At 42.6% G+C, this 25,459-nt stretch overlaps 1 protein-coding gene across 1 annotated transcript in view; it reads right to left on the bottom strand.

Moving 5' to 3' along the window:
* Positions 1 to 2,087: 2,087 nt before the first annotated feature.
* Positions 2,088 to 25,459, bottom strand: part of ptpra (protein tyrosine phosphatase receptor type A) — a 34,946-nt gene continuing 11,574 nt past the window's right edge. Inside the window, exons 2-23 of the mRNA XM_056301736.1 lie at positions 23,433 to 23,479; positions 23,082 to 23,163; positions 21,159 to 21,581; positions 20,955 to 20,969; positions 19,069 to 19,168; positions 18,603 to 18,676; positions 17,948 to 18,084; positions 16,068 to 16,158; positions 15,648 to 15,724; positions 15,498 to 15,534; positions 15,201 to 15,298; positions 13,627 to 13,746; positions 12,531 to 12,697; positions 12,231 to 12,366; positions 11,880 to 12,029; positions 10,907 to 11,000; positions 10,582 to 10,658; positions 10,296 to 10,430; positions 9,431 to 9,556; positions 9,031 to 9,182; positions 8,639 to 8,774; positions 2,088 to 6,817 (exon numbers count right to left, since the gene is read on the bottom strand). Of these exons, the coding sequence (XP_056157711.1) occupies positions 6,743 to 6,817; positions 8,639 to 8,774; positions 9,031 to 9,182; positions 9,431 to 9,556; positions 10,296 to 10,430; positions 10,582 to 10,658; positions 10,907 to 11,000; positions 11,880 to 12,029; positions 12,231 to 12,366; positions 12,531 to 12,697; positions 13,627 to 13,746; positions 15,201 to 15,298; positions 15,498 to 15,534; positions 15,648 to 15,724; positions 16,068 to 16,158; positions 17,948 to 18,084; positions 18,603 to 18,676; positions 19,069 to 19,168; positions 20,955 to 20,969; positions 21,159 to 21,581; positions 23,082 to 23,157 (2,496 nt within the window). The 5' untranslated portion in view covers positions 23,158 to 23,163; positions 23,433 to 23,479 and the 3' untranslated portion in view covers positions 2,088 to 6,742. The remainder of the gene's footprint in view (positions 6,818 to 8,638; positions 8,775 to 9,030; positions 9,183 to 9,430; positions 9,557 to 10,295; positions 10,431 to 10,581; positions 10,659 to 10,906; positions 11,001 to 11,879; positions 12,030 to 12,230; positions 12,367 to 12,530; positions 12,698 to 13,626; positions 13,747 to 15,200; positions 15,299 to 15,497; positions 15,535 to 15,647; positions 15,725 to 16,067; positions 16,159 to 17,947; positions 18,085 to 18,602; positions 18,677 to 19,068; positions 19,169 to 20,954; positions 20,970 to 21,158; positions 21,582 to 23,081; positions 23,164 to 23,432; positions 23,480 to 25,459) is intronic.

Raw genomic sequence — 25,459 nt, 5'->3', positions numbered from 1 at the left:
CCTCGAGAAGACAAAGGCATCCGAGCCAGGCCAACGGGCAATGGCGTCCTTCTTGATTACAGGATGACAGGTTAAGTACAGGGTGAAGGTGGGTCAAATTCAGACAAGCTACTTGTTGGCTTCAACATACAGATTGAACAGTTTGCTTGCCGGTGCATCCTGTTGTTGTTGTTGCCTTATTTGATCTGCCAGCTCCAATGCTGTGAGACAGGAATACCTGGTGTGAGGGGATTGGTCAAGACAAGGTGACACCTTGATGGGTAGGACACGTCACCAGTCAGCTTAGTGACCTTCCTTCAGGAGCACTTGCCAATGTGAGGTGACAGCAAGTGCCTTCTCTAAAGTTTATGTGAAAAGATTTCCGCAAATGCAGATTTCTGCACAAAGAGAGCGAGTCTGCACACTAACATTGTTTATTAGGACAGCAGGAAAGCTGAGGAGACATGGGAGAGCGGGTTCATGGTGGGATTTGATTTTAGTCCAGTGGGAATATATGGGTGAATCTAGAGGCAGCAGATAAAACAAGTCAACTATGTCTGAAACACAAAGTTCCCCTGTTTTCATGTCAACCCTGGCCTGTAATTGGAGTTGTGGGTTTATTTTTCTATATTTTTCTGCCATAGCGTCTTCCCCGGTAGCTACAATTAGATGCAAGTCAGTTGATACATGATCAACACAGTTCATTTCATCTTAGCTCAACTCAGTTTTCTGACACAAAACTCCCTCCAAAAAAAAAAAGAAAATTCAGCTCGCTGCTGGGTCACACATGCACATGCATTAATGATTCCTCTAACATCTCTCTTAATAACTTTGCTTTTGGGCAATCCTTTGGTTCACTTGGACATGACTATCCACTCAACTCTGTGCAAAAGATGGTTATGTCCCGTTTTGTTGAAAACATGTTTAAGTCTATAATGGTCTGAAGTCTTTCACTAATACCTTACTAATGGCATTGAGCAGTTAGCCTTGTTCTGATCATTTGACACTCAGCTTTCGACATTGTTACCCAAAGGTCACACAGCGGGACACAATTCTGCTAATCTTCTGCCTTTACACTTATTCATCATCACACTGGGTGGCAGTGGCATAAAATCAGTCTTGGCCCAGCTAAATGTGTGGTGCTTCAGGAACCACAAAAACCAAAGTGATTACTGCAATGAAATCCAATAGAGAACAGTATTTGAAGAAACAAAACATTTCTTTACCCAATTTAATCTTCCCTTTCATGCAAACAGTCCAACAGCAGCACTGATTGACTACTATCTATTGACTACTTATCATTATAACAGTTATTATTACACTCTTATTAATAAGTGATTAATGGCAGTGATAGCACACAGGAGGTGAATTCATTTGAACAGGGGTTAAAGGTTAAACACAGTCTGAAGAGCCTTTGAGACAAACAGGAGGGATGCCAGGTTCATAGGGCACTCGAGGAATGGGCAACTAGCCCCCCCCCTTTTTCTCCCTAGTTGTACTGGGCCAAGTACCCCACTCTTCCAAGCCGTCCCGGTCGTTGCTCCATTCCCTCTGCCGATCCGGGGAGGGCTGCAGACTACCACGTCTCTTCCGATACATGTGGAGTCGCCAGTCGCTTCTTTTCACCTGACAGTGAGGAGTTTCACCAGGAGGACATAGCGCGTGGAAGGATCACGCTATTCCCCCCAGCTCCCCCCAAAAAAACACAGGAGCCCCGACCGACCAGAGGCGCTGGTGCAGCGACCAGGACACATACCCACATCCGGCTTCCCACCTGCAGACACGGCCAATTGTGTCTGTAGGAACGCCTGACCAAGCCGGCGGTTCCAAACATGAGGATTCGAACCGCCGATCCCTGTGTTGGTAGGCAATGGAATAGACCGCTACGCCACCCGGACTCCCTGGAAGGGGCAATTAGTTTAACTGACGGCATCATTAGTCTCAGTTGAGAAGGAAGCCTTAATGAGCATCAGATTGTAATTGCTTGAAAACAGCATACCTAACACTTTCAGGGATTTTAGCTGTCAGGGATTTTAGCTAATCAGTGACGCAGCCAACATGTGTATGATGAACCGAGATGATGTCAAGAGACAGACATGGTAAAATCTCAAGCACTTTATTAAGTTTAGAGCTTAGAAAGGCCATTTGGCATTATATAATTATATATAATTTTATCATATATATATAATTATATATACATATATTCAAATGTTGAATAACAAAACACTAGAAACAAATAGATGCAAATTAAAAATAGGATTTAAGACAATAATACCAAATTTAAAAAATGGCCAAAACAGAACATCTCCAAATACATTTCAAGATGGTCCCAATACAGTTCAATATACATCTTAACAGAGGGTGAGGAAAACAAGAGAAGCAAGGCAGCAGACAGAAATGAAATATAAATAACCTTACATTATGTACAACAAGGAGTGGGCAGTGACCGTTTGAGGAGACTTCCATGAGGAGAATGACAACGGCTGGGAAAGGAGACCGCAAGATGAAGAGGAGATATAACAACACATGGTGTCTTAAGCAGAAAGACCAGGGCTTTCCTACTGAAACAGCTGGAGGAAAAGAAAGCTGGTTTAACCCCCCTGAATCATCACTCATCTGAATTTTTATAAAGGGGGGTGGGGGTGTGTGTGTTTGGAAACAGGGATACCTGACTTATGATAATAAACAATTTATGCAACTACGCTTTCTTCTGGGGTAATATTTAATAAGCCGGTGAACATTTAGTGACCCACAATGGATGACGAGTCAACGGTCCAATTTTCAATAAAATGGAATGAAATAAAGACAGGAAGTAAAAAAAAAACAAAAAACGGAATGGAAATCCGAAGTGAACTTAACTCCATATTGGCTAGCAGTAGAATGAAACGCAGACTGCACTGCTAAGGGTCTACCAGGGACCTGAAGGAATATAAATGGAATGATTATAGACCCAAGTCTCCACTTTGGCCCTCTTTATTTTTAATGCAGAGAGAAAAGCTTTATCGGCCATGGCTCTTCTTGTGATTGTTAGGGAATGCATGTGTGGGGGGGGGGGGCGTTCACAAAACACCCTTTTCGGTGTCTATGATTACATCGAGGATGAGAGTGAAGGAGGGAAAACCTTTCTCTTTGAAAATCTACCCGTGAGGCACTTTTCTTAGTCCACAAGAGCAATACAAGGGAACTCTTAGCTTGGCACAGTGTCAGTTTTTTTTTGTGTCACACTACAGTGAAGAGGAGTGAGACAGCAATCCTGCACATTGGACACGAAACCAAAAAAAAAAAGAAGAAAAAAGACAGAAACAGCTAATGCAAAAGGTACAGACCTCAATGCACAACCACATTCTCTGTACATTGGAGAACGAGTTGGTTTAAGAAAAAAAAAAAACAACTAACAAAATGGCACCTAACTGACTGTATGGGCACTTGTGATGCTTTGGAATGAGATTTGATCTGAAATGACAGTGACAACGCAGCGACAGCCAACAGTTTTAGTGAACGCTCAAGTGAAACGTTGGATTCTTTTAGTCCCGACATTTCCAAAGTAAAAGGGACTTGGCAAAAAGGCCTAAGACAAGATTGCAGGGAGCCTCTCAGAAGACCTTTCCAATTTATTCCCATTTGGTAAGGTCATGAGATTTGACTGATCTTTTCTCTCGTTTGGTTCCATCATTTTAAGGGCTTTTCTTTTGGTGCAAATAGTGCATGAATGTTTAAACAATCAACAACAGCTGAACTACCCTTTCAGAAAATTAGGTATTCCGTCTTCATGACTGTCCACCATGGAGAAATCAACATCGATTGTGCTCATCCCTTCTATCAATGGTGTTGTAAATATGGGACAATGAGTGGTGTTCTGCAAAAGCGGGGAACAATGTTTAACTTGTAAACTGCTAAACAGAAACCTCTTGTTGATGTACACAGGGTGTTAATTTGAATGAATCCTATCAATGACACATCGCAGACCATCACGTGTGCAAATTTAAACTAAACCACAATTTTCTGTTCAATTTTTTAAAAAAATTTGGGGGGGGGGGGATTTTCCCCTTTTCTCTCCCAAATTGTGCTCGACCAATTACCCCACTCTTCCGAGCCGTCCCGGTCACTGCTCCACCCCCTCTGCTGATCTGGGGAGGGCTGCAAACCACCACATGCCTCCTCTGATACATGTGGAGTCACCAGCCGCTTCTTTTCACCTGACAGTGAGGAGTTTCGCCAGGGGGACGTAGTGCGTGGGAGGATCACGCTATTCCGCCAGCTCCCCCTCCCCCCCGAACAGATGCCCTGACTAACCAGAGGAGGCGCTAGTGCAGTGACCAGGATACATACCCACATCTGGCCTCCCACCCGCAGGCACGGCCAATAGTGTCTGTTGGGACGCCCGACCAAGCCGGAGGTAACACGGGGATTCGAACCGGCGATCCCCATGTTGGTAGGCAACGGAATAGACCACTACGCCACCGGGACACCCCCCGCATTTTAATTTTCTGAAACAAATAATGTTGTGATCCTTTTTCCCCCAATATAAAAGTGATGTTTCACTGAAACTGTGAGGGAGCAGGGCAATTTCAATTCAAAGACTCCAGAATGTGGAAATGAGCTCGTGTTGAATTTGTTGAATTTATAAATGAAACATTCCCGGTGTCAGTCATTTCCTGAGTTGACCGAGTTGAAATAGAACCGACCTTAAACCCTGTGTTTAACTGACATCATCTATCTTTCAGTACAATCATAACGGGGGTCGTCTCGACGGTGGCCTCATCTAAAACAGGTGGCAGTTCAAGCCTGAGTACCCTCATTGTACATTGATAAGAAAAAAAAAATACATCACTACAAACGTTGCATGGCATGCCTCCACAGTTAGCTCAACAATGAGTTAATTTTCTGAAGAATACTGAAGTAACAGCATGGTCATGAAAAAGAAACATTCATCAGTATTAGCGATTGTGGTAGAAAAAAAGATAGATAAAACAAAGTGATGCTAAACAGCGCTGTGATGTGAAGCCAGTATAAAAACAAGGGAAATAACGCATGCTTACTTTCAAGCAACCCATACAGGAAACAAATGCATTTGAAGAAAAAAAAAGTTCAAATAACAATATCCAAGAAATACTAGCATGTAATGAATGTGCGTAAACAAAAAACAAATTATATTGGGTATACAGAATTTCATGTTTTTCTGTGTTGTACTAAACCACCGGTTTACCGTGGTTTTATTGTCCCGATAGTTTGGCCTATTGACATAATCAACACAGTTGTTGAAACGGAAACTTAGCTTTGAAATAAATAATGCTCTATATAGTTAAAACTAAAAAGATAAAGCAAAGCTCCAACACCTTAGATTTATTTTCTGTGTTTTTTTGGGGGGGGGGGGGATTTTCTACAATTCCCCTCAAGGACTTTTCTTGCCAGAGCCACATAGACATAGTTACAAGCTGGACATGTTGCCTACCAATGGACAGAAAGATAGATAAAGTTCCTGATGTCAAAAACAACGTTGCTGAATGTCTCAGATTAGCTTCCAGAGCTAGAAGAATGAAGTGAATGAAAGTGAATGAAGACTTTAAGCAGTCGACAGGGTTGCAAACAGTGCTGCAACACATGCCGTCTCCTCTGCAAGCTGCTGAATTGAATGTGTTCTCCGCTCTTGTTTAAACATACAAACACACACACACACACACACACACACACACACACACACACACACACACACACACACACACACACACACACACACACACACACACACACACACACACACACACACACACACACACACACACACACACACACACACACACACACACACACACACACACACACACACACACACACACACACAGGTGTTGTGGTTGCCCCGGGAACAAATGACTCCGGGGTATTTAACAGTGTGTGCATAATCCTGGACTAGCGGCTACGTCACAGCAACCCTGACCTCCCATCATGATTGACCTTCGTACTTGTGACCCATGAGAATTAATGGGTTAAACTTTCACAAAGACTTGGGGATGATTCATTCACCAAGTAAACGGGACCGTTTCTCTGTAAAGTGTCTCGTCACAGTGAGGGGTTAGTGTTAGTACTTACGTGTGTGTATCTGACTGAAAAACAATCAGGGATGTCTGTATATACAACGTTATCTTGGTTCTGCTACCAGCTGCAAATTGCTACGGCATGGACCTGGCGAGGCCATAAACTTTTGAAGTTTTAGTCCTTAAATAAAAAAAAAAATAAGGCAAACACAGTAATAACCAAACCCAATTCCCTTAACTGGATTTTTGACACTAGCCTCTCGAGCATTAGATGTATATCTATAGTATGTATGTATGTGTCTGTGCACGTACATGTGTTGGTTTGCACACATACACACCAATAAAATTACAAAAGCTCCCCTAAAATTCAGCCAAACACAAAACTAAATCTAAAAAAAAAAAGGTGGAACATGGTAAATATATACATTTGTGGGGGGGGGGGGGCAAATGGGATCGAAGGGATGTATTAACAAGACAAATATTACAAAATATTTGAGAAGGCATCTCAAGTTATTTTCTCTGTCCAACTGCACTGCACTTTTCTTCTGTGCTGAGACTTTTGTTCCCTTTTCCTGCGGGTAGTTCATCCACACAAGTCTAGTCAAGTTTTACATCCACTGCATGAGAATATGCAGCTGAATGCATGCGAGTGTGTATGTATGATTGCGTGCAAGTGTGTGATTTTTTTTTTTTTGGGGACTTGTACGTGGACGTCCAGCCATGGCGGGTCCCTACTTGAAGTTGGCATAGTCGGAAAAGGCATCAATATACTCCTGGACAACTTTGTAACAGAACTCGTACTGCTCCTGGAGAGGGAAGGGAGAGGGGAAACCGATATGTCAGTCAGGGAGAAATGTGGCAGCCGACGCTTCAGTCAAACAAAAGATCTCCAGTATGTAGACAGCAGCATGGCACTCTGTTAACTCTTGCCATCCTACATGCTTTGTTCAGAGACATCATGAGTGTTTTCATTTTTTTAATGCTTTACTATCCTTTTTTTTTTTTGCCCACCACTGACAGGGTGTGACCACATACTGTATATGGAATACAACTAAACAAAAATTTGTCATTTGACTTACACAATGTTAATGACATTACAAAAACTTCAACAAAACCTTGAAAAAACATCTTTTCTGACATCAAGAAGGCGAAAAAAAATGTAGGAGCATCGGTAAATGCGTACAAAATTGGAATGGTTAGATCAGAATCAGAATCAACTTTATTGGCCAAGTGTGCCGATGCACACGAGGAATTTGACTCTGGTACACAGCAGCTGCTAGTACTTGCAGACATCACTCACACAAGAAGAAAAAGAGGAAGAAGAAAACAAAAAGAGAGAAAAAAATCAGAAGAAATAAATGGAACAACAACAGGACATTGGCGGCAAGCATGTATGCACAACAGGTATGTCGCTACTATACAAAGTTCTGCTATGTTTGAGTATTCAACAACCTATGTCCATATATTATACCATTTTGTTTATATACTATATTGTCCATACACTATACCATACCACAACCCATAATGCCCATATAGAATACTATATACTCCCACTATATTATCTTATGTACCAGACGTATACACTATATATTCACCTACCACTCACCTCACAACTACGTACATACTACATTATATACCTATGTTACAACCACAACAATAATTTATAACCAAACCATCTGGGGTTAACTGCCTAATGTTAAGCAGTTCGTCTCTAGTGAAAGTAATTGAGTTTGAATAACCAGACACAGAGAATAAGCAAAAATAAAGAAAGTACTAGAGAGCACTGTACCAAGGCCGCCACCCCCCCCCTTTTCACCCCAATTGTATTCGGCCAATTACCCCACTCTTCCGAGCCGTCCCGGTTGCTGCTCCACCCCCTCTGCTGATCCGGGGAGGGCTGCAGACTACCACATGCCTCCTCCAATACATGTGGAGTTGTCAGCCGCTTCTTTTCACCTGACAGTGAGGAGTTTCACCAGGGGGACGTAGTGTGTGGGAGGATCACGCTGTTCCTCCCAATCTCCCCCCCCCCCCGAACAGGTGCCCCAACCGACCAGAGGAGGCGCTAGTGCAGTGACCAGAACACATACCCACATCCGGCTTCCCACCCGCAGGCACGGTCAACTTTGTCTGTAGGGACGCCCGACCAAGCCGGGGGTGACACGGGCATTCGAACCAGTGATCCCCGTGTTTGTAGGCAACAGAATAGACCACCACACTACCCAACCGCCCCTGAGGCTGCCATCTTGATGATGCTGGGAATGAATTACTGATGTATTATTTGGGGTCAACAAGTAAGTGATGCATCAAGCTGCCCATCTAAAAATTCAACATAAACCAGTTGTACATGAAAATAGCTTCAATATGCAGCCCATGTTTGTCACCACCTGGGAATTACAAGAAACCCAGGAATGAGCTACATCAGTCCTGGTCCTCGGGTAGCCCCAGCACTGTTTTTCCATTCTGCTGAGTACATGACTGTACTTACCTGTTGTGCAAGGTCTAAAAAACACTATTTGTGGCCAAATAGAAAACCAGCAGCATTGGGGGTAAGTGAGGACCAGGATTGGGAAACAGTGATCTACCTAAATGTTCATAACTGTTGCAGGCATAGGGAGGATCCTTACCAGTGTCTGCACCATGTGGGGTCTTTGCAGTCTGAGGCTCTTGACTGTCTGAAAAACATCCAGGATCCCTTCTGCCTTCACCCTCTCCAGGACTGTACTCAACGCACAGAAAGTCCCTGTCCGACCTGCACCCGCACTGTATCAACACAAACACCATACACAGGCATTAAAACAAAAAAAGGAAAAAAAGAAAGTAGTTTGCCATGTGTATTTGCATGTGCAACACCAATACAATAATCAACCTAAAGTTTAGGTGAAGTTTGGAAAAGTACATTCCATGTCAAGGGTTTTTGTTAGCTTATATAGAAATCATTTAAACTGGCAAAGACACATTTCCATAAACATCTGGCACGCATAGGGTTAAGACAGCAATAAAGCTGTGTGTGGCTTACCTGCAATGTACGGTGATAGGGTGGTTACCCGACTGCTGCTGTTGCTTCTGTACTGCAGCAATGATGTTGATCATGCCTTTACCGTCGGTGGGGATGCCAACTTCTGGCCAGCCATGGAAATGGAACTGACGCACCGCTCGGGCCTTATTCTCCTTGACAGATGGACAGATGTACCGCAGAGGAAATAAAGACAATTTATGATAAGGAACCCCGTGCTTAGACGTTACAGTTAATGAGAACCACAATGGCATTCAAAAAAAGAATGACCAAAGGCATAATATTATGTCATTAATACAGGGGGGTTTGTCTTGGTAGAGAGAAGGCCCATGGCGCTACTGTGTTGTAAATATCTCATCGAGGCATAGGACTGGAGGAAAAAAAATCTCACATCCTTCCTTACCCTGTTGTTGGTGACCAGGAGGTCTCGCACAGTGTAGCTCTCGCTTTCCTCTTCTCTTTTAAGCTCGATGGCAATGTCCCCATAGACTACCACTCCATCACTTGGCCAGTACTGTGCACACTTCTCCTGCAGAGCCCCCAAAACCCCATGGTATTAAAAAAAGGGATGATAAGGAAAGTTACATGATTTCTGAGTGAAATCTAGAGACAGATGTAAAGTAAAAAAGAAAATAAAATCTTGCTGATCCATGGTTTAACAAAAATCTTATCTATAAATTTGGTCTTTTACAGTTACTATGGCATAATTAGCTCAGCAGCAGTTTCAACACTAAAGCAACAGTGATGACACAGAGAAAACCGAAGTGTCCAGATGATAACCACGGACTGAGAACATATGAGGACAGAGATGCAGACCACCATCTCCTGCAATTACTGTTCCCTCATCTCTCTTTCCTAACAATTCAAACTACTTAAGGAGCCTTGCTTTAAGCTTTTTTTTTGTTTTTGTTTTTTTTGTCTCGTCTCTCCTCCACGAACATACAGCTGGGTTGGGATGTGACCATAAATCTTTTTTTCTGCCAGTTCTTATTAAAGTAATGGCAAACAATAAATGCAAATGTCTGTCATTTCACCAAATATTACTGACATAGATCTTTGGTTTTGGGTCATTGGAAAAAAGATTGTTCCACAATGCAGTCCATTTCATCTGTGAGAAAATGCAAGCTGCTTTGCTTCAATTTCTACTTGAGCTAGTTTTTGCCTAGATGTCCAAGTATTGGTTTTCGTGCATCCCTGGAAGCTGACTGTGGGGCAGCTGCACCACTTTTTACTGCTACCTGTGACCTAGTCTACACCCCCAATCACACCTGTCCTCTCTCCTCGAGCTCGGTCAGCATGACTATGGAGCAGCTCCTCCACTCCCAGATCATCCTCCAGAAGTCTTCTATAGTGTGCTGCAGGGGGCCCTGGCCTGCCATGTAGGAGTCCTTCTGACGGTAGCCCTGGGAGGGTGAAGGAGGTAAGGGAGACAAGAATGGGGCACAAGAGAGAGGAGGTGAGGAAGGAGGAAGACAACAGGACAGAGGGAGAGCCTTTTAACACCTCATTGATTGTCCGTGTTATGAAAGATAAACAAAGAGGCCTTGCACTCACGTCTATGAAAGAGGCGTTAACATAATCGGTGTTCTCCTCTCCTCGTTTGACCGGAATGATCACTCTGTTGAACTCATCTGAAATGTTAATAGAAAACTATTTGAGCAGCATGCTACTCGGGCTTGATTGCCATTTCTCGACACCCACACCCCCGTTTGACAGGGTACTCCAAATGTACATGCAGATTAATGTTCACACACACACACACACACACACACACACACACACACACACACACACACACACACACACACACACACACACACACACACACACACACACACACACACAAAATCACATGTTAGTGTGTATCTGAACCACTCACATGGGATGATCTGGAGGACTCTGTTCTTCTTCATGTTGGCAGGCAGGTTGCCTGTTCTCATCTTATCATTCTGGATTTTGATTGATGTCAGTTTCTGGAAGAAGATGTTACTGATGAAGGTTTTAGCCTAGTTACTCTATTTGAATTTGAAAAAAAAAATTTTTTTGGATTTACTTTCCTTTAAATTCTCGAGCTATAAACATCCTGTAACCATTGTAAAAAGTCAAGTCCATTTTATTTGTATAGCCCAAAATCACAAAGTACAAATTTGCCCCAGTGGGCTTTACAGCAACACAACATCCTGTCCTTGGACCCTCGCATCAGATAAGGAACAACTCCCTAAAAAAACCTTTAAGAGGGAGAAAAAAATTTGGGTCCCTTCTCTGTTGGGTTTCCTTGACCCAGCAGAGGGATCTCGCTCCTAAGACAGACAGACGTGCAATGAATGTGCAATACATAGCTTTTTAGGTTAAACCCCCTCTGATGTAGCGTTGAACTGAATAAAGAAGGAATGCAGATCAGTAGTCCTCTGGTAAAATAGAAATTGACCCTGTGGATTCAAGCTGCTTAAGCACCATCCATTGACACCCATGGACACAGAAACAAACGCAAACACATACTGTAACCACATAGCCCAAGAATAGCAATAACATTGGAGGCAGACTCAGAATGCAAAAAAGAAGAAAAAGGTTTGACTAAAGAGTTAAGAAAACCCAGGAAACAATTATGAGGAATGTAAGTGGGTGGATGTAAGTAGCATATTAACATCATGACTGAGTGAGGTGTGGTAAGTGAACTTAGTTGAATGATAAATAACCAGCCCTTTATTCTCTTGAAGCCCAAGCCCAGGTGTTCCTGATTTGGAGGAATGACCCCACCCAACTCCACCTAGCAGCAATTTGCCAGGAAAAAAAACAACAACAGCAAAGCAAGAAGACAGGCAAACATAGTTGGGTTGTCTCAACGCACACACCTTAAATTCAGCCTCCAGACCCCCACAGCCAGCTCCAGGTGAGGGGGCGTAGAGTTTGGCTAGGTGAGACTCCAGAGAGGTCACCTCCAGCTCTGTGTCTCCGTACAGGTAGTGTTCTAACAAAGCCTGGAAGATGAATACGTACTGCATCTGTTGGGAGAAAAGAGTGGGAGGAGAATAGCAGATTGAGACAACAAAAAAAAAGATTCGGTTTAAAACAATATTATAAAACAGAACTGAAGCCTTCAGTAGGAGATGGCTGTTATGGTTTGAGGCCTTCTGTCATCGCTGCGAAGCTCAATATTTTGAGCATTGTGCATTTTGGATGGACGATAGTGGTGTTAGACATACGTCTGTCTGGACCATCTGACAGCGCTGGGCTCTGATCCTGGTGACAAAGCCAAAAACATCGACCTTCCTCTCTGCGTTCATCATGTCCAGCATGGCATCAATCACGATGAAGGTTCCCGTCCGGCCCACTCCAGCACTGACACAGTAAAGTTGCATGTTGAGGTATATATAGCATAAGATTTGCATGTGCTCACAGGCACCTGCATATTATGTGTTTACAGATATATTTACATATATATATTTAACAGATTCAGAGTGGTCAAAGCCATTAAACACTGAAATGAAAACACAATGACTTACCTGCAGTGGACCACAATGGGCCCAGCATATTGGGGGTTGCAGGTCTTGACCTTTTTGAGAAACTTGAGCATGCCTATGGGGGTGAAAGGGACTCCAAAGTCTGGCCAGCTGGTGAAGTGGAACTGGGTGACTAGTCTTTGAGGCTTCTTCCCAGAAACATCACCCACCTAAGGAGGTGCAATAAAATCAGACCTAAAGACCAGAGCCGAGCTTTGTTTGCCAGTGGTCAAAGAAAAGGTAGGCGGCCATTTAAGTCAGTAAACGCATCTTAACTTAACACCGGATGCCTGCAAACTTTACCATGTTTTATTCACGACTTTCTAAGCAACTTTTCAATACCAGTCAGAATGAACTAAAAGACAAATGTTGCATTGGGAAAAAAACATGAAAATTGAATCTCTATACATGTCAGATAAGGCTGCTTTATTGGTTTGCTTTTCTCTTTCGGGAAAGAGCACACCAAGAACATTTTAAGATCCCTAAAACTAGATTAAAGGCATAAATTTCAACATTTAAATGCGTGCCAGACATTTTGTGATCTTAAATATAGATATAACATTTTAACGTTTTTTAAAGACTTTTTCAGGCTTGCGTTCTATAATCCATCCATCCATCCATTATCCAAACCACTTATCCTGCTCTCAGGGTCGTGGGGATGCTGGAGCCTATCCCAGCAGTCATTGGGTGTTAGGCGAGGAGACACCCTGGACAGGCATGCAGACACGGGGAGAACATGGAAGCTCCACACAGAGGACGACCTGGGACGACCCCCAAGGTTTGGACTACCCCGGGGCTCGAACCCAGGACCTTCTTGCTATGAGGCGACCGCGCTAAGCACTGCGCCACCGTGCCGCCCTCACTCTATAATAATGTGTCTAAAGCAGTAATGTTTTCAATTACTGCAGCCTGAGCCAAAACTCAGGAAAAAAAATTTTGGAAGAAAAAATGCTCAAATGCCATTGTTGTATATAGGGTTAAAGAAAAAATTTAATCCACTGTTCAACAGCTCCCCTTCCAATTTATTTCTGAAAGCAGTGTCTAAAATAGGAGGAAACTGAGCAGGTAAAACTACAGCGATAGGGTGTTTTTTTTGTACCTGTTGGATGCAGAACTTGCGGATAGTGTAGTCTACCAGAACCATTGTGTCTTCTACAGACACACGGATGTTCCCATAGGTCCAGCAGCCCTGATCCGGCCAGTACTGGGCACACTTACACTAAAAGCAATGAGAATGAAAATATACACATACAAATAAGATGCCTTCACACACACACACACACATCTATATATATATATATATATATATATATATACACACACACACACACACACACACACATATACACTACCGTTCAAAAGTTTGGGATCACCCAAACAATTTTGTGTTTTCCATGAAAAGTCACACTTATTCACCACCATATGTTGTGAAATGAATAGAAAATAGAGTCAAGACATTGACAAGGTTAGAAATAATGATTTGTATTTGAAATAAGATTTTTTTTACATCAAACTTTGCTTTCGTCAAAGAATCCTCCATTTGCAGCAATTACAGCATTGCAGACCTTTGGTATTCTAGCTGTTAATTTGTTGAGGTAATCTGGAGAAATTGCACCCCACGCTTCCAGAAGCAGCTCCCACAAGTTGGATTGGTTGGATGGGCACTTCTTTGAGCAGATTGAGTTTCTGGAGCATCACATTTGTGGGGTCAATTAAACGCTCAAAATGGCCAGAAAAAGAGAACTTTCATCTGAAACTCGACAGTCTATTCTTGTTCTTAGAAATGAAGGCTATTCCATGCGAGAAATTGCTAAGAAATTGAAGATTTCCTACACCGGTGTGTACTACTCCCTTCAGAGGACAGCACAAACAGGCTCTAACAGGTACTATTTAATGAAGATGCCAGTTGGGGACCTGTGAGGCGTCTGTTTCTCAAACTAGAGACTCTAATGTACTTATCTTCTTGCTCAGTTGTGCAACGCGGCCTCCCACTTCTTTTTCTACTCTGGTTAGAGCCTGTTTGTGCTGTCCTCTGAAGGGAGTAGTACACACCGGTGTAGGAAATCTTCAATTTCTTAGCAATTTCTCGCATGGAATAGCCTTCATTTCTAAGAACAAGAATAGACTGTTGAGTTTCAGATGAAAGTTCTCTTTTTCTGGCCATTTTGAGCGTTTAATTGACCCCACAAATGTGATGCTCCAGAAACTCAATCTGCTCAAAGAAGTGCCCATCCAACCAATCCAACTTGTGGGAGCTGCTTCTGGAAGCGTGGGGTGCAATTTCTCCAGATTACCTCAACAAATTAACAGCTAGAATGCCAAAGGTCTGCAATGCTGTAATTGCTGCAAATGGAGGATTCTTTGACGAAAGCAAAGTTTGATGTAAAAAAAATCTTATTTCAAATACAAATCATTATTTCTAACCTTGTCAATGTCTTGACTCTATTTTCTATTCATTTCACAACATATGGTGGTGAATAAGTGTGACTTTTCATGGAAAACACAAAATTGTTTGGGTGATCCCAAACTTTTGAACGGTAGTGTATATGTGTGTATATATATGTGTGTGTGTGTGTGTGTGTGTATATATATATATATATAAACCTGAAACTGCTTTTAGGATCATTTTATACAGACACATGGCACATCACTGCCCTCCTCTGTCCCTCTCACCTCTTTTCTCTCCTTCAGATTTGTCACCATGACGATGGTGGCTGTGTTCTGCTCCCAGATCATTCTCCAGAAGTCATTTACCGTTTCCTCTTTGGGCCCTGAGAAAGGAAAGGAGGAAGAGGCAAAGAGAGAGAGAGAGAGAGAGAGAGAGAGAGAGAGAGAGAGAGAGAGAGAGAGAGAGAGAGAGAGAGATTGAGTGAAAAAGTATCGACCTACCATATAACATATCTTAATGTGAATAATTTCAAATCCTTGAATAGTTTTGCCTATTTTCAGGGCTGATACAAATTGCTTTACCTTGAGCTGCAATAAACTTATTCTTTTCTTGATAACCCTGTTAAAAAAAGAGAGAACAGATGAAGAGAGAGATAAAGGGCATTTAGGTATTTGAAGGGCTACTGAAATATGAATTGAAACTGGTTGAAAGTATGGTATCATCATACTAACATTTATGAAAGAGGCGTTGATGAAGTCGGAGTCAGGTACTCCCTCCAGAGATGAGAGGTGTACCCTGGAGTGATCGTCTAAAAAACACAAGAGAAAAAGGGGAGAAATATAATCAGAAACCAAAGGGACGGGAAGGAGGAAGAGGATGCCAGGATAAAGAATCTTATGATGCAAAAAAAAAAAAAAAAAAAACTGCATTGATTTTTCAACGCAGATTATTCACAGTACAAAGCGAAATGAGAAAGAAACGCTCTTTGTAACTGTCTTTCAATGGCTGCTTTTCGAGGTCTGCTATGAGGTCTGCTGATAAGCGGTCATTGTAAACAACAAAATAACTCGGTCATAAGCGTTACAGCTTTTACAAGCACTGGTTGTTTTTGCTGGCCAGAGTAAGAGTGTCTGTTTTCTGCGGCCACTCACATGGCAGGATGTTGACATATCTGTTTTTCTCCTTGTTTTCCTCTTTGGAGGCTGCATCACATGAAGCCTGGATTGGACAGACTGGTAATGCCTGCACACAAAAACAGATAAACTACATGATAAGAGAGAAGAGTGGAAAGAGGCCAAGTACTCACAAATACTGGATTCTGCTCAACATTTCTTGATCACTTCAGTTCTTCCTCCATATTGTGTTAAACCTTAGCGCCTCTTCTCCCATATACACAAATCCAGGGAGGTACCAGAAGTAAACAAGTTGCCATTACGGCAGTAACGTCTCCCTACAATACGCGCTTGTTTGAATACAAGGTTTTGTAAGTAGTGTACAATTTTCTACTTTTACCTTTATTTCTATGTAAAGTTACTTTTGACAACAATGTCTAAGAGTTCGGGAAGAACCTGTGCAGTTCTCAGCTGCTCCCACAATAGTGGCAAACTTCAACTTTGGAAAAAAAAGCTGAATGCAAAACACACAAGCCTTTACTTCATGAAGAGCGCCCCTGTCTGAGACCATACCCTTAACGTAGATTCCCTGGACGTGCAAAGGGCCAAGATGTTCACCCAAAGTGGAACAAGAATTTTAACAGAAAGGACTTTGTTCCCAATAACAACAGCACGGTAAGTTTTGGTTAACAGTAGTCACTCTATATTCATCTAGGGTCAGGGTTACTACCCATGCTGTTGTCACTGTCAGCAGGCGACAGCAGACACTGACTCACTATGACTTGCCATCGCAGTAATGGCGGCGCCACTAAATGATGGAACACACAAAACGGTCGCCGGATTTGTCCATACATCTAATTTAAACGTCCCAAACTTGCATTTTTGTTTGAATATGGTTCAGAGACAGGTTGATAAGGGAGATTTCACTGAAACAACCCTGATCCTAAGCCAATTAAACAGTTTGGAAAGCTGATCTGGTGTAAATGCCAGCTCAGAGTTGATAATGAGGAAGCTGACTTTGTTCTTATTGGTTAGGTTGCGGTGATGGTCATCATTGATTTTTGTTGAGGCCTGTCACTCTATGGACAGGATATTATGCCACCCTGAAATGCAAACGCGATTTTGGAATGAGGGTAAAAACAATCACCACCACATATTGTTTCACAGTGCACAGCACACAGAAATCGTGCCATGTGGGAATGCAATGCACAAGAGGCATTGCTTTTCACTGTGTCACATGAAGAGAACATGCAACAATGAAAAGCAAAATCTTAATTTCATTGATTTGCATCTTGTTCAGCTACCACCCAGAAAATCAACAAGAAGTGATTACATGACGCACAATTTAATGATGAAATCGTGCCATACCACACCGAAATGCAATGGGCATCTTTGCTTTCCTCCAAATGTTCTATCGGCTCAATTTCATTTTCGAAAAGTACATGCTGAAATCGTGCCAACATGCCCATTGCATTTCAGTTGTGGCATTGCATTTTCATTGTGGCACATTCTCCTCATGTCACACAGTGATAAGTGTCGCCTTTTGTGCATAGCATTTCCACATGGCACGGTTTCTGTGTGCTGCACACTGTAAAACAATATGTCGTGGTGATTGTTTTCCCCTTAATCCCAAAGTTGTGTTTGCATTTCAGGGTGGCACAAAATCCTCTCCATATCACTCATCCCTCAAGAGAAGGATAATAAAGGCTACACATGTTTAAACATAATTATTTACTAGCCAATTCAGCACAATACTGGAGCATGCAGCAAAAATGAATAGGCAAAATGGAAGTGGAAAAAATGTACATCTCAAATATTTCATCGCAAAAAAAAAAAGGTCTTCTTTGCAGACTACAGAGATATAGCTCTCAAAATGATATTAGGACTCAGCGTGGTATCAGAGAGGGCCTAAGTCATACATTAAACTCCTCCCTGAAGAGCTTGTTGTCATCAGCCATGCGACGGTTCATCTCTTCCTCGAGCTTGTCGACGGGAAGGGGCGGGTACTTCCTGTTTGTGCTGGGTGAGCGGGCCAATAGGGGCACACTCTGGAGTTCTGACCCAGGAAGCAGGAAGGGAGGGAGGGAGAAAGAGGAGGGAAGGAACAGGAGGGGAAAGATAGGTAAAGATACAGACATTGGGGCAGGATGAGAAGGGTGAGAGAAAGAAATAGAAAGAGACTAAATGACTGTTGACCTTATACAGTGCTTCAATTCACTGAATCTCATGCATCGTCATTGTCATCGCCCCAAAATTATATATGTTTAAAAAAAGACCACCAGGGGGCGATTCAATGCTGCCACATACAGAGTCAGCTAACTTCAAGTCAGTTAAGTAATCACATTGAGCAAACGCCTCTGCCAGCGGTCAGCCAGTGTCATGCTATTTGTTTGAAGAGCAAGATCAATCCAATCTAATCAAAAGCAACCGGATTTGACAAGTTGGGTCAGACCGGTTATGAGATATAAATGTGCTCACTTGCTGATACAAGCAAGACCAAACGAATGAGTAACAAGTGTGCATATACAGTTCTATGTACCCACATACACTCACAAACAGATGTGAAAGTTTTACCTGTATCTTCTGATCTGCCATTGGTCAGTCTGAAGGAGTTGGAATGGCTTCCTGCCTGCTTGTACTTTTTAAACCTGTCAGTCAGAAGGTAAAATATGAGTAAAAACACGCACAAACATATGCACACACACATGCACAAATACACACACACACACACACACACACACACACACACACACACACACACACACACACACACACACACACACAGCATAATGCCAATCTGTCATTTCCACAGTAACAGTAGCACCTTTGGGGTTTACCACATTTCTATTGTTATTGTGCATAAAGAGCCACAAATGGACTAACCCTGCTTAATGTTAAAGCAATTTATGTGTCTGAGTTTATATTTGCGTGATGGGGAGCTGACCAAAATGGAAAGAAAAAAGATCAGCACCGTTTGTACACAATATCAATACTTCATAAATGTCTTACTCCGTGCGAAACATCAGTCAAGTTTCCCAACCTGAGCATGTAGAGGATGATGATGATGAAGACGATGACCAACAGGGAGGATAAGGCCACCATCACCGCTATGATTGGCATGTCATCTGATGGGACGTCTTCTTGGTCAGAACCACATAATAGGTGGAGATATGCAGAGGACATTTTAACAAAATGAACTGTAAGAGCACAATGTATGTGTGTAAAACTACAAAAGGTACCTGGGAGCAGATGTGAGTCAATATATGGGTTTAATAGATGACATTCACTATAACTGAAAACACGCAGCTCTGACATATTCTTTTCCCGTGACAATAAGAGATATGACTTTTCAAAGCAACATGATTACACATGAAGATGCAGTGTTTATTAGCATGAAAGTTAAAGTTTTTGTCATATGTTCAAATATAAAAATCTGATAGAACGTACCAAATAAATGTCCAATGTTTTTGAAAAAAAAAACATTTTGTGAAGCATCATGTAGTGAGCTGAGGTGTGACAGCAATCACCCTTTTTTAGCTAAATTTAATACTATTCCATAGTATCTTTAGGGATACTTTTAGCCAACAATGCCCCAAAAAGAGCCAGTAGTTGTTCATTGAAATTCTGCTAAAATATTGATATAAAACAACAGGGTTTAAAAGTCATTGGGTGACCTCTACATCTTTCAGCACTAGACTGTGTACTTTCTTCCCAGTGATCTGGTAAATGGGAAACTTAATGGTCACCTATGTTAATATTTCATTGGCTTTCTCAAGAGAAAAGCCAGTGCAAATGGAGAAAGGCATGGGGACAAACTGTCGCTCATGGTGTTGCAGATACATCACTGTTTAACTGAGACGGTCATCCCCATGCTTCTAAAACTGGCTATGCCAAATGGACAATAAACAACTGAAACTCACATTGTCAATGTGATTTTTTTTTAAGCATATACCAATGCATTCAAGTTATCATTGACCAGAAAGGATGCCGTAAACAATTTTCCTACCCAGTGTGCATAGCAAATTTTGACTTTGCATACTTAATATTACAAATTGGACTTTCCAAAGAGCCAAGTAAAACAGTTCTTTGCTATGTATCTACTAGGTAACAAAAGCTGACCCATTTGTATCTATTTCAACTGTGTACATGAGTTACTGATTGGAGGCAACCCATGTAATGTTGCTGGTGATGTTACACTGCTGCAGTTTCTCCACTAAACGTGAAATCTGCAGAACAACAGCCGAGGTTAGATGCTGCAAGTCTGGAATGCTTCCCAGCCATGTTGCATTATTATACATAGTTCCCATGCACTTTTCATGGCTCTCAGCTGGACAATGTCTACATTGAACAGAGCATCAGCAGAGCAGGCTATGGGTATCATGTGAAGTTGACGTAGCTTTTCACTGCACTAATGCCATCGTGAGCAGCTCATAGCTCTGGACAGAGGGCCCATAGAGATGGCTGAAAGGAGATAATGCAAAAATTACATAACATTTATGAGCTCATAGGGATTATTATATCTAACAAGACATTTAGCGATGCAATTTCACTGTTGTATTTATTTCTAACAGATAAGAATTTTGTTGACTTGAACTTGAGCCCCTCATGGCCCCCCTTGATTCATAAAATTCACTTGAGGCCCCATCTTACTGGAGAAATGGGTCAGAGTTGAGAGACCGCTCTCAACTGTTCCTTCCTATGATTTTGAAGAAGCTGTAAGGTAATGTCCAGGGACTGAAGATGGATATTACCATATTTAGCTCACCCTGAAGCAAATCTTACAATGCACCATGACAGACTGGAGATAACATCCACCCCACCCCCCCCACCCCAGCCCACCCCCAAGAATGATGCAGGTGCCACACCCTTGAATGTGCTCTAAGACTTTAGTATTTATTTGTTCTAACTCCATTGTTGTTTTCTTACCTGGACCCTCCATATCTGTGAAAGATAGAACAAGACTTATATTACCATCACATATACAGCAGCAGATTTAAAAAAATTAAGATATTACGGTGTGTCAACATACAGTAAGTGGCAGCTGCATACTTAATGGCCATAATCGCTCAAAAAGACACAAAAATGAACACATATAAACACACGTGAACCCATGCTCACACTCACACTCACCAGGGATGCCGGTGTCGGAGGTGCCCTCCACACTGGATTCTGTGGTGGTCTCCTCTAAGTTGGGGGTGTCGTCTGGAGGAGGAGTGTCTGGAGCAGAGGCTGTGGTCCCATTCTCCCGTCCCCCATCCTGGACTGCTGTGGTGGGAGCAGGGGGAGGCTGGGTGCTCGTTGGTATCTGTTGACTATCAGTTTGGACTGGAGGAAAGGGAGCAGGGATGGGTGTTGGTGCTGGGTTGCCAGTGGGACCTCCTGTTGTCACAGCCTCATCACTCGCTGGACTTGTAATGGCGTCAGGTGTTTTGGGGCTGGCAGTAGGAGTGAGGGGTGTGGATGGGCCTGGGGGGACAGTCGAAGGTACCACCGTGATGTTGAGGAGAGGTGCAACAGGAGGGTCTGTGGGTTTGGCCGTGATGATAGGAGGAGCTGGAAAATAAAGGGGAAATCTTAGTAGGCACTAAAGCTAAAGGATATTGAAGAAAATCATGTGATTTTTGTGTTGTTTTTTTGTGATATGTACCACAATAAAAGAATTAAGAGAATAAAGAGAAGTTATATATTTTCACAAGATATATGCAGCTTTTAACTTTCAAAGTTCCATTTCAAAGAATTTATCAAGCAATGATCAGAGTGAGTTTAGAAGAGGAAATACAGAAGAGGTGTATTTCCAAGAGGTGATTAAATTTGACTAAATTATGTAATTTGTCAGATGGACTAGAATATTTTTCTTCAAGAGCAGTCATAAAAAAGTGGATTTTGTTTTCTATCAAACAACAAAGGTTTTAGCCTTACACAACTGACGAGCCTAATTTGCCTTATATTGCATTCTTTGCAATGTGGCTAATGCACGTGTTTATATCGCCGTGTTGACCTTGTGAAACAATACGTTGTTCAGCCCTAGTAGGCACAACGGAAAGCAATGTTACACCTTTCATATATTTCTTGGTTACACCAATGCAAGACTTTGAATGAAAACTGGTGACTCAGGTGACCACAATTATAGGGTGGTTCCATTAGCCGTGGCGTGCTGTGCCATGATGAAATGTGTTTCCGTTATACACTCACAGTGGGAGATTCCCACCGTGTCGTGCTGTTTGGCCCTACTCACAAGTAGGACGACCTAAACTGTGATGGAAAAGAAAAAGTGCCCACATTTAGGACATCGCTACATTCGGCATCCAGCACTCCGCCTCCCCCCTTTTTTTTCTCCCTAATTGTATCTGGCCAATTACCCCACTCTTCTGAGCCTTCCCAGTCACTGGTCCACCCCCCTCTACCGATCTGGGGAGGGCTGCAGACTACCATACGCCTCCTCTGATACATGTGGAGTCGCCAGCCGCTACTTTTCACCTGACAGTGAGGAGTTTTGCCAGTGGGACATAGCGTGTGGGAGGATCACGCTATTCCCCCCAGTTCCCCCTCCCCCGCAAACAGGCGCCCCGACTGACAGGAGGAGGCACTAGTGCAGCGACCAGGACACACACCTCACATCTGGCTTCCCACCCACAGACACGGCCAGTTGTGTCTGTAGGGACGCCCGACCAAGCCGGAGGCAACATGGGGTTTCGAACCAGGATCCCCGTGTTGGTAGGCAACGGAATAGACCGCTACGCTACCTGGAAGCTCCGGCATCCAGCACTTTTGGTGTGATACATAGAAAAATATGCATGTAACAGAAAGAAGCAAGAGTTGCATGCTGAAAAGCAAGACACTGTGCAGGAATGTGTCTTTTACATTTCATGTCTCCAGCTCGAACTGCCAACACAAGCAACACATCTTTCCATTGCTGTTCCTGTCCAATGTAAAATGGCTGAAGCAGTGCTCACAGTATGGGCACTGATCAAGGATGCTCAAAACACAGCACACCGCGGGTAAATCGGGCCAAAAGGAAAAACCAGATTAGATTCAAGATGTCGTGGTTCGTACCTGTGGTGACGAGAGAGTCCTTGGCCGAGGCCACAAGGATTAGGCTGAGCAGCAGGAGCAGGGGACACACACCCATTCTGCCCTGAGGAAGGCACCGCAAAAACAACAAGGGTTATTTGTTAAAGATCCCATCAAATCCCAATGAGATCACAAAGCATGGCACTCACCCTAAAACAACCCTTTTACAGAACGGGAGTCCAGATTTTGTCTGTTTTAGAATCCAGTTCTCTTTTTAATCTCTAATCCTAATCTCCCATGGTCAATTTTGGAGGATAGCACTACTAAATCTTGTTTCGAAGTCAAACAGGAAGATTCAATAATTACAACGTGAATATGCAGATTCTCTCTTACCTTAAGGAGCGAAGTTGGAATCAATCACTCATTCGCACAGCGTGGTCCTAAGGTGGTGAAGAGAATGACAGTTAACATCTGCAAAATGTCTTCACTCTTCCTTCCGTCTTAACTGTGTAACAACGTCATCCTCCTCAATGAATCCAAACTTCTTTCATCAAAAGCTTCGACCCCAGAGTTACACACTTTAATGTGAGCACTGCTAACACAATGTGTTTTCTCATAAAATGTCACAGCATGTTTTCCATTATGATCATGAATGGATTTTGCTGTATAATCTCCCCAGGCCTACTGCACTGTATTCTAGCAGTCAACACAAAAATAATTTTGACAAAGAACCCATTATAAGGTTTTGTGGGGCAAAAATTAGTTAAATTTTTCACACATTTGACTTTGCGAAGATGATTGTTGCTGCTGTGTGAAAATGTGCAGCTAGGATGTGAGAATTCAGTTAAAAGCGAATGTTTCACACAATGGTACAACTATTCCTTGCTTTCATCAGTTAGATACAGTTCAAACAACATGCATGATAATTTGGAGAAAACAAGTTTTCCAAGTGCTGTAGACCGTGATCTTGACGGTACAAGTTCAAGTTCAAGTTCTCCTCTAGTCTACACAGGTGTAGACTAGACTAGAGGAGTGATGGGTCTCACATGACTAACAGAGCTCTGAATATGGTTATGGTTGATTAAAGTGGTGCAGCAATGTTAGAAACTTCTCATTAAAAACAACATATATACCTGATCTGTGCAGAACCATAGAAGGTTGGGATGGCAGAGCATGGCATGTGAAGAAAGCAGGCAGAGATCAATCTTTTCAGAGAATTTTCATAATTCTTTTTCTCTGGACAACTTTAAAAAGGGGAGTAGCTTGATAAAGGGTTATCTTTAACGCTTAGCACTGCACAGTCTGTATTACTAGACATTCACTGCAGCCTTCTAAAGCACCACAAAGGCAAACGTAGAAGAGTGTACTCAGTAGAGCGTAGATCCCCGCCAGGCGTATCGCCTTCTCCGGTGCTCGGACTTGGCGGCAAACCACCCCTTTTTTCACCTACCGGGAGAAGGGAAAATACAGAGGCACTGCCTGCGTATCTCCCCTTCTCCGGTGCTTGGACTTTGGCGAAAAACCAGCTAAGGAATTGGCACTCAATTGCAGCATAAAGTTTTTCAAAGGTTTTGAATCACCGCAACCACAAGAGGCCCTTGATCATACAGTCGTAACTGTGCACAAAAAGCATCAGGCTGACTGGCCCAGCAGTATGCGAGATTAGCAGCAAACAGATACACGCACACACACACGGACAGAAAAAACAGTGTTTTTCCTGCCATTATAAAACTTCTGTGCAGCGCCCAAGTTGATTGAACAGGAAATATGGGGGGGGGGGGTTTAATATGCAGGACTCAAGCTAAAAAAATCTATCTGATAAAAACGTTTTGCCTGTCAGTCTGTGGATGCTCAGCCTCCTAGACTGACCCTCACACGAATGCAACCAAGTCTAATCTGAACTTGCACTTTCTAAAAAAGAAAAGGTTTGCTATGTAACCATTTTGGTTAAACCCCAACCCTATCTTTATTTTCATAATATAATAAAGCTGGGTAAACCGTTGACACTCGTGCATTCGTAACGCACATCTACGGTTGACTCAGATCGGGTAGCGACAAGAATATGCAACACTTCCTGTTTTGACTGCAACCTAGAGGATGTTTTTCCTTTATAGCTTTCGCATTTTTTGGATTATCAAAATTCTTTTAATAATGTTTGACCAGGTCACTGCCCAATCTGAGTCAGCCGTAGATGTGAGTCACGCATGCGTGAGCATAAACAGTTTACCTAGCTTTATCATATTATGAAAATAAAGACTAATGCTATAATTTTTGGTTCCTCCAGTTCTACTGTGCTGAAATCAGCAGTGAATGATTTGCGAAATATAATTGATTTCTCATTTACTTTCAAGACTCATACCCAAATACATAATGACTTGACACTTGCTGCCTGGTCTCGCATAGTGTGACCCATCCCCTCT

This window comes from Lampris incognitus, chromosome 2 (assembly GCF_029633865.1).
Source record: "Lampris incognitus isolate fLamInc1 chromosome 2, fLamInc1.hap2, whole genome shotgun sequence".
NCBI classification, from domain to species: domain Eukaryota; kingdom Metazoa; phylum Chordata; class Actinopteri; order Lampriformes; family Lampridae; genus Lampris; species Lampris incognitus.
This window is presented reverse-complemented; position numbering and strand designations above follow the sequence as displayed.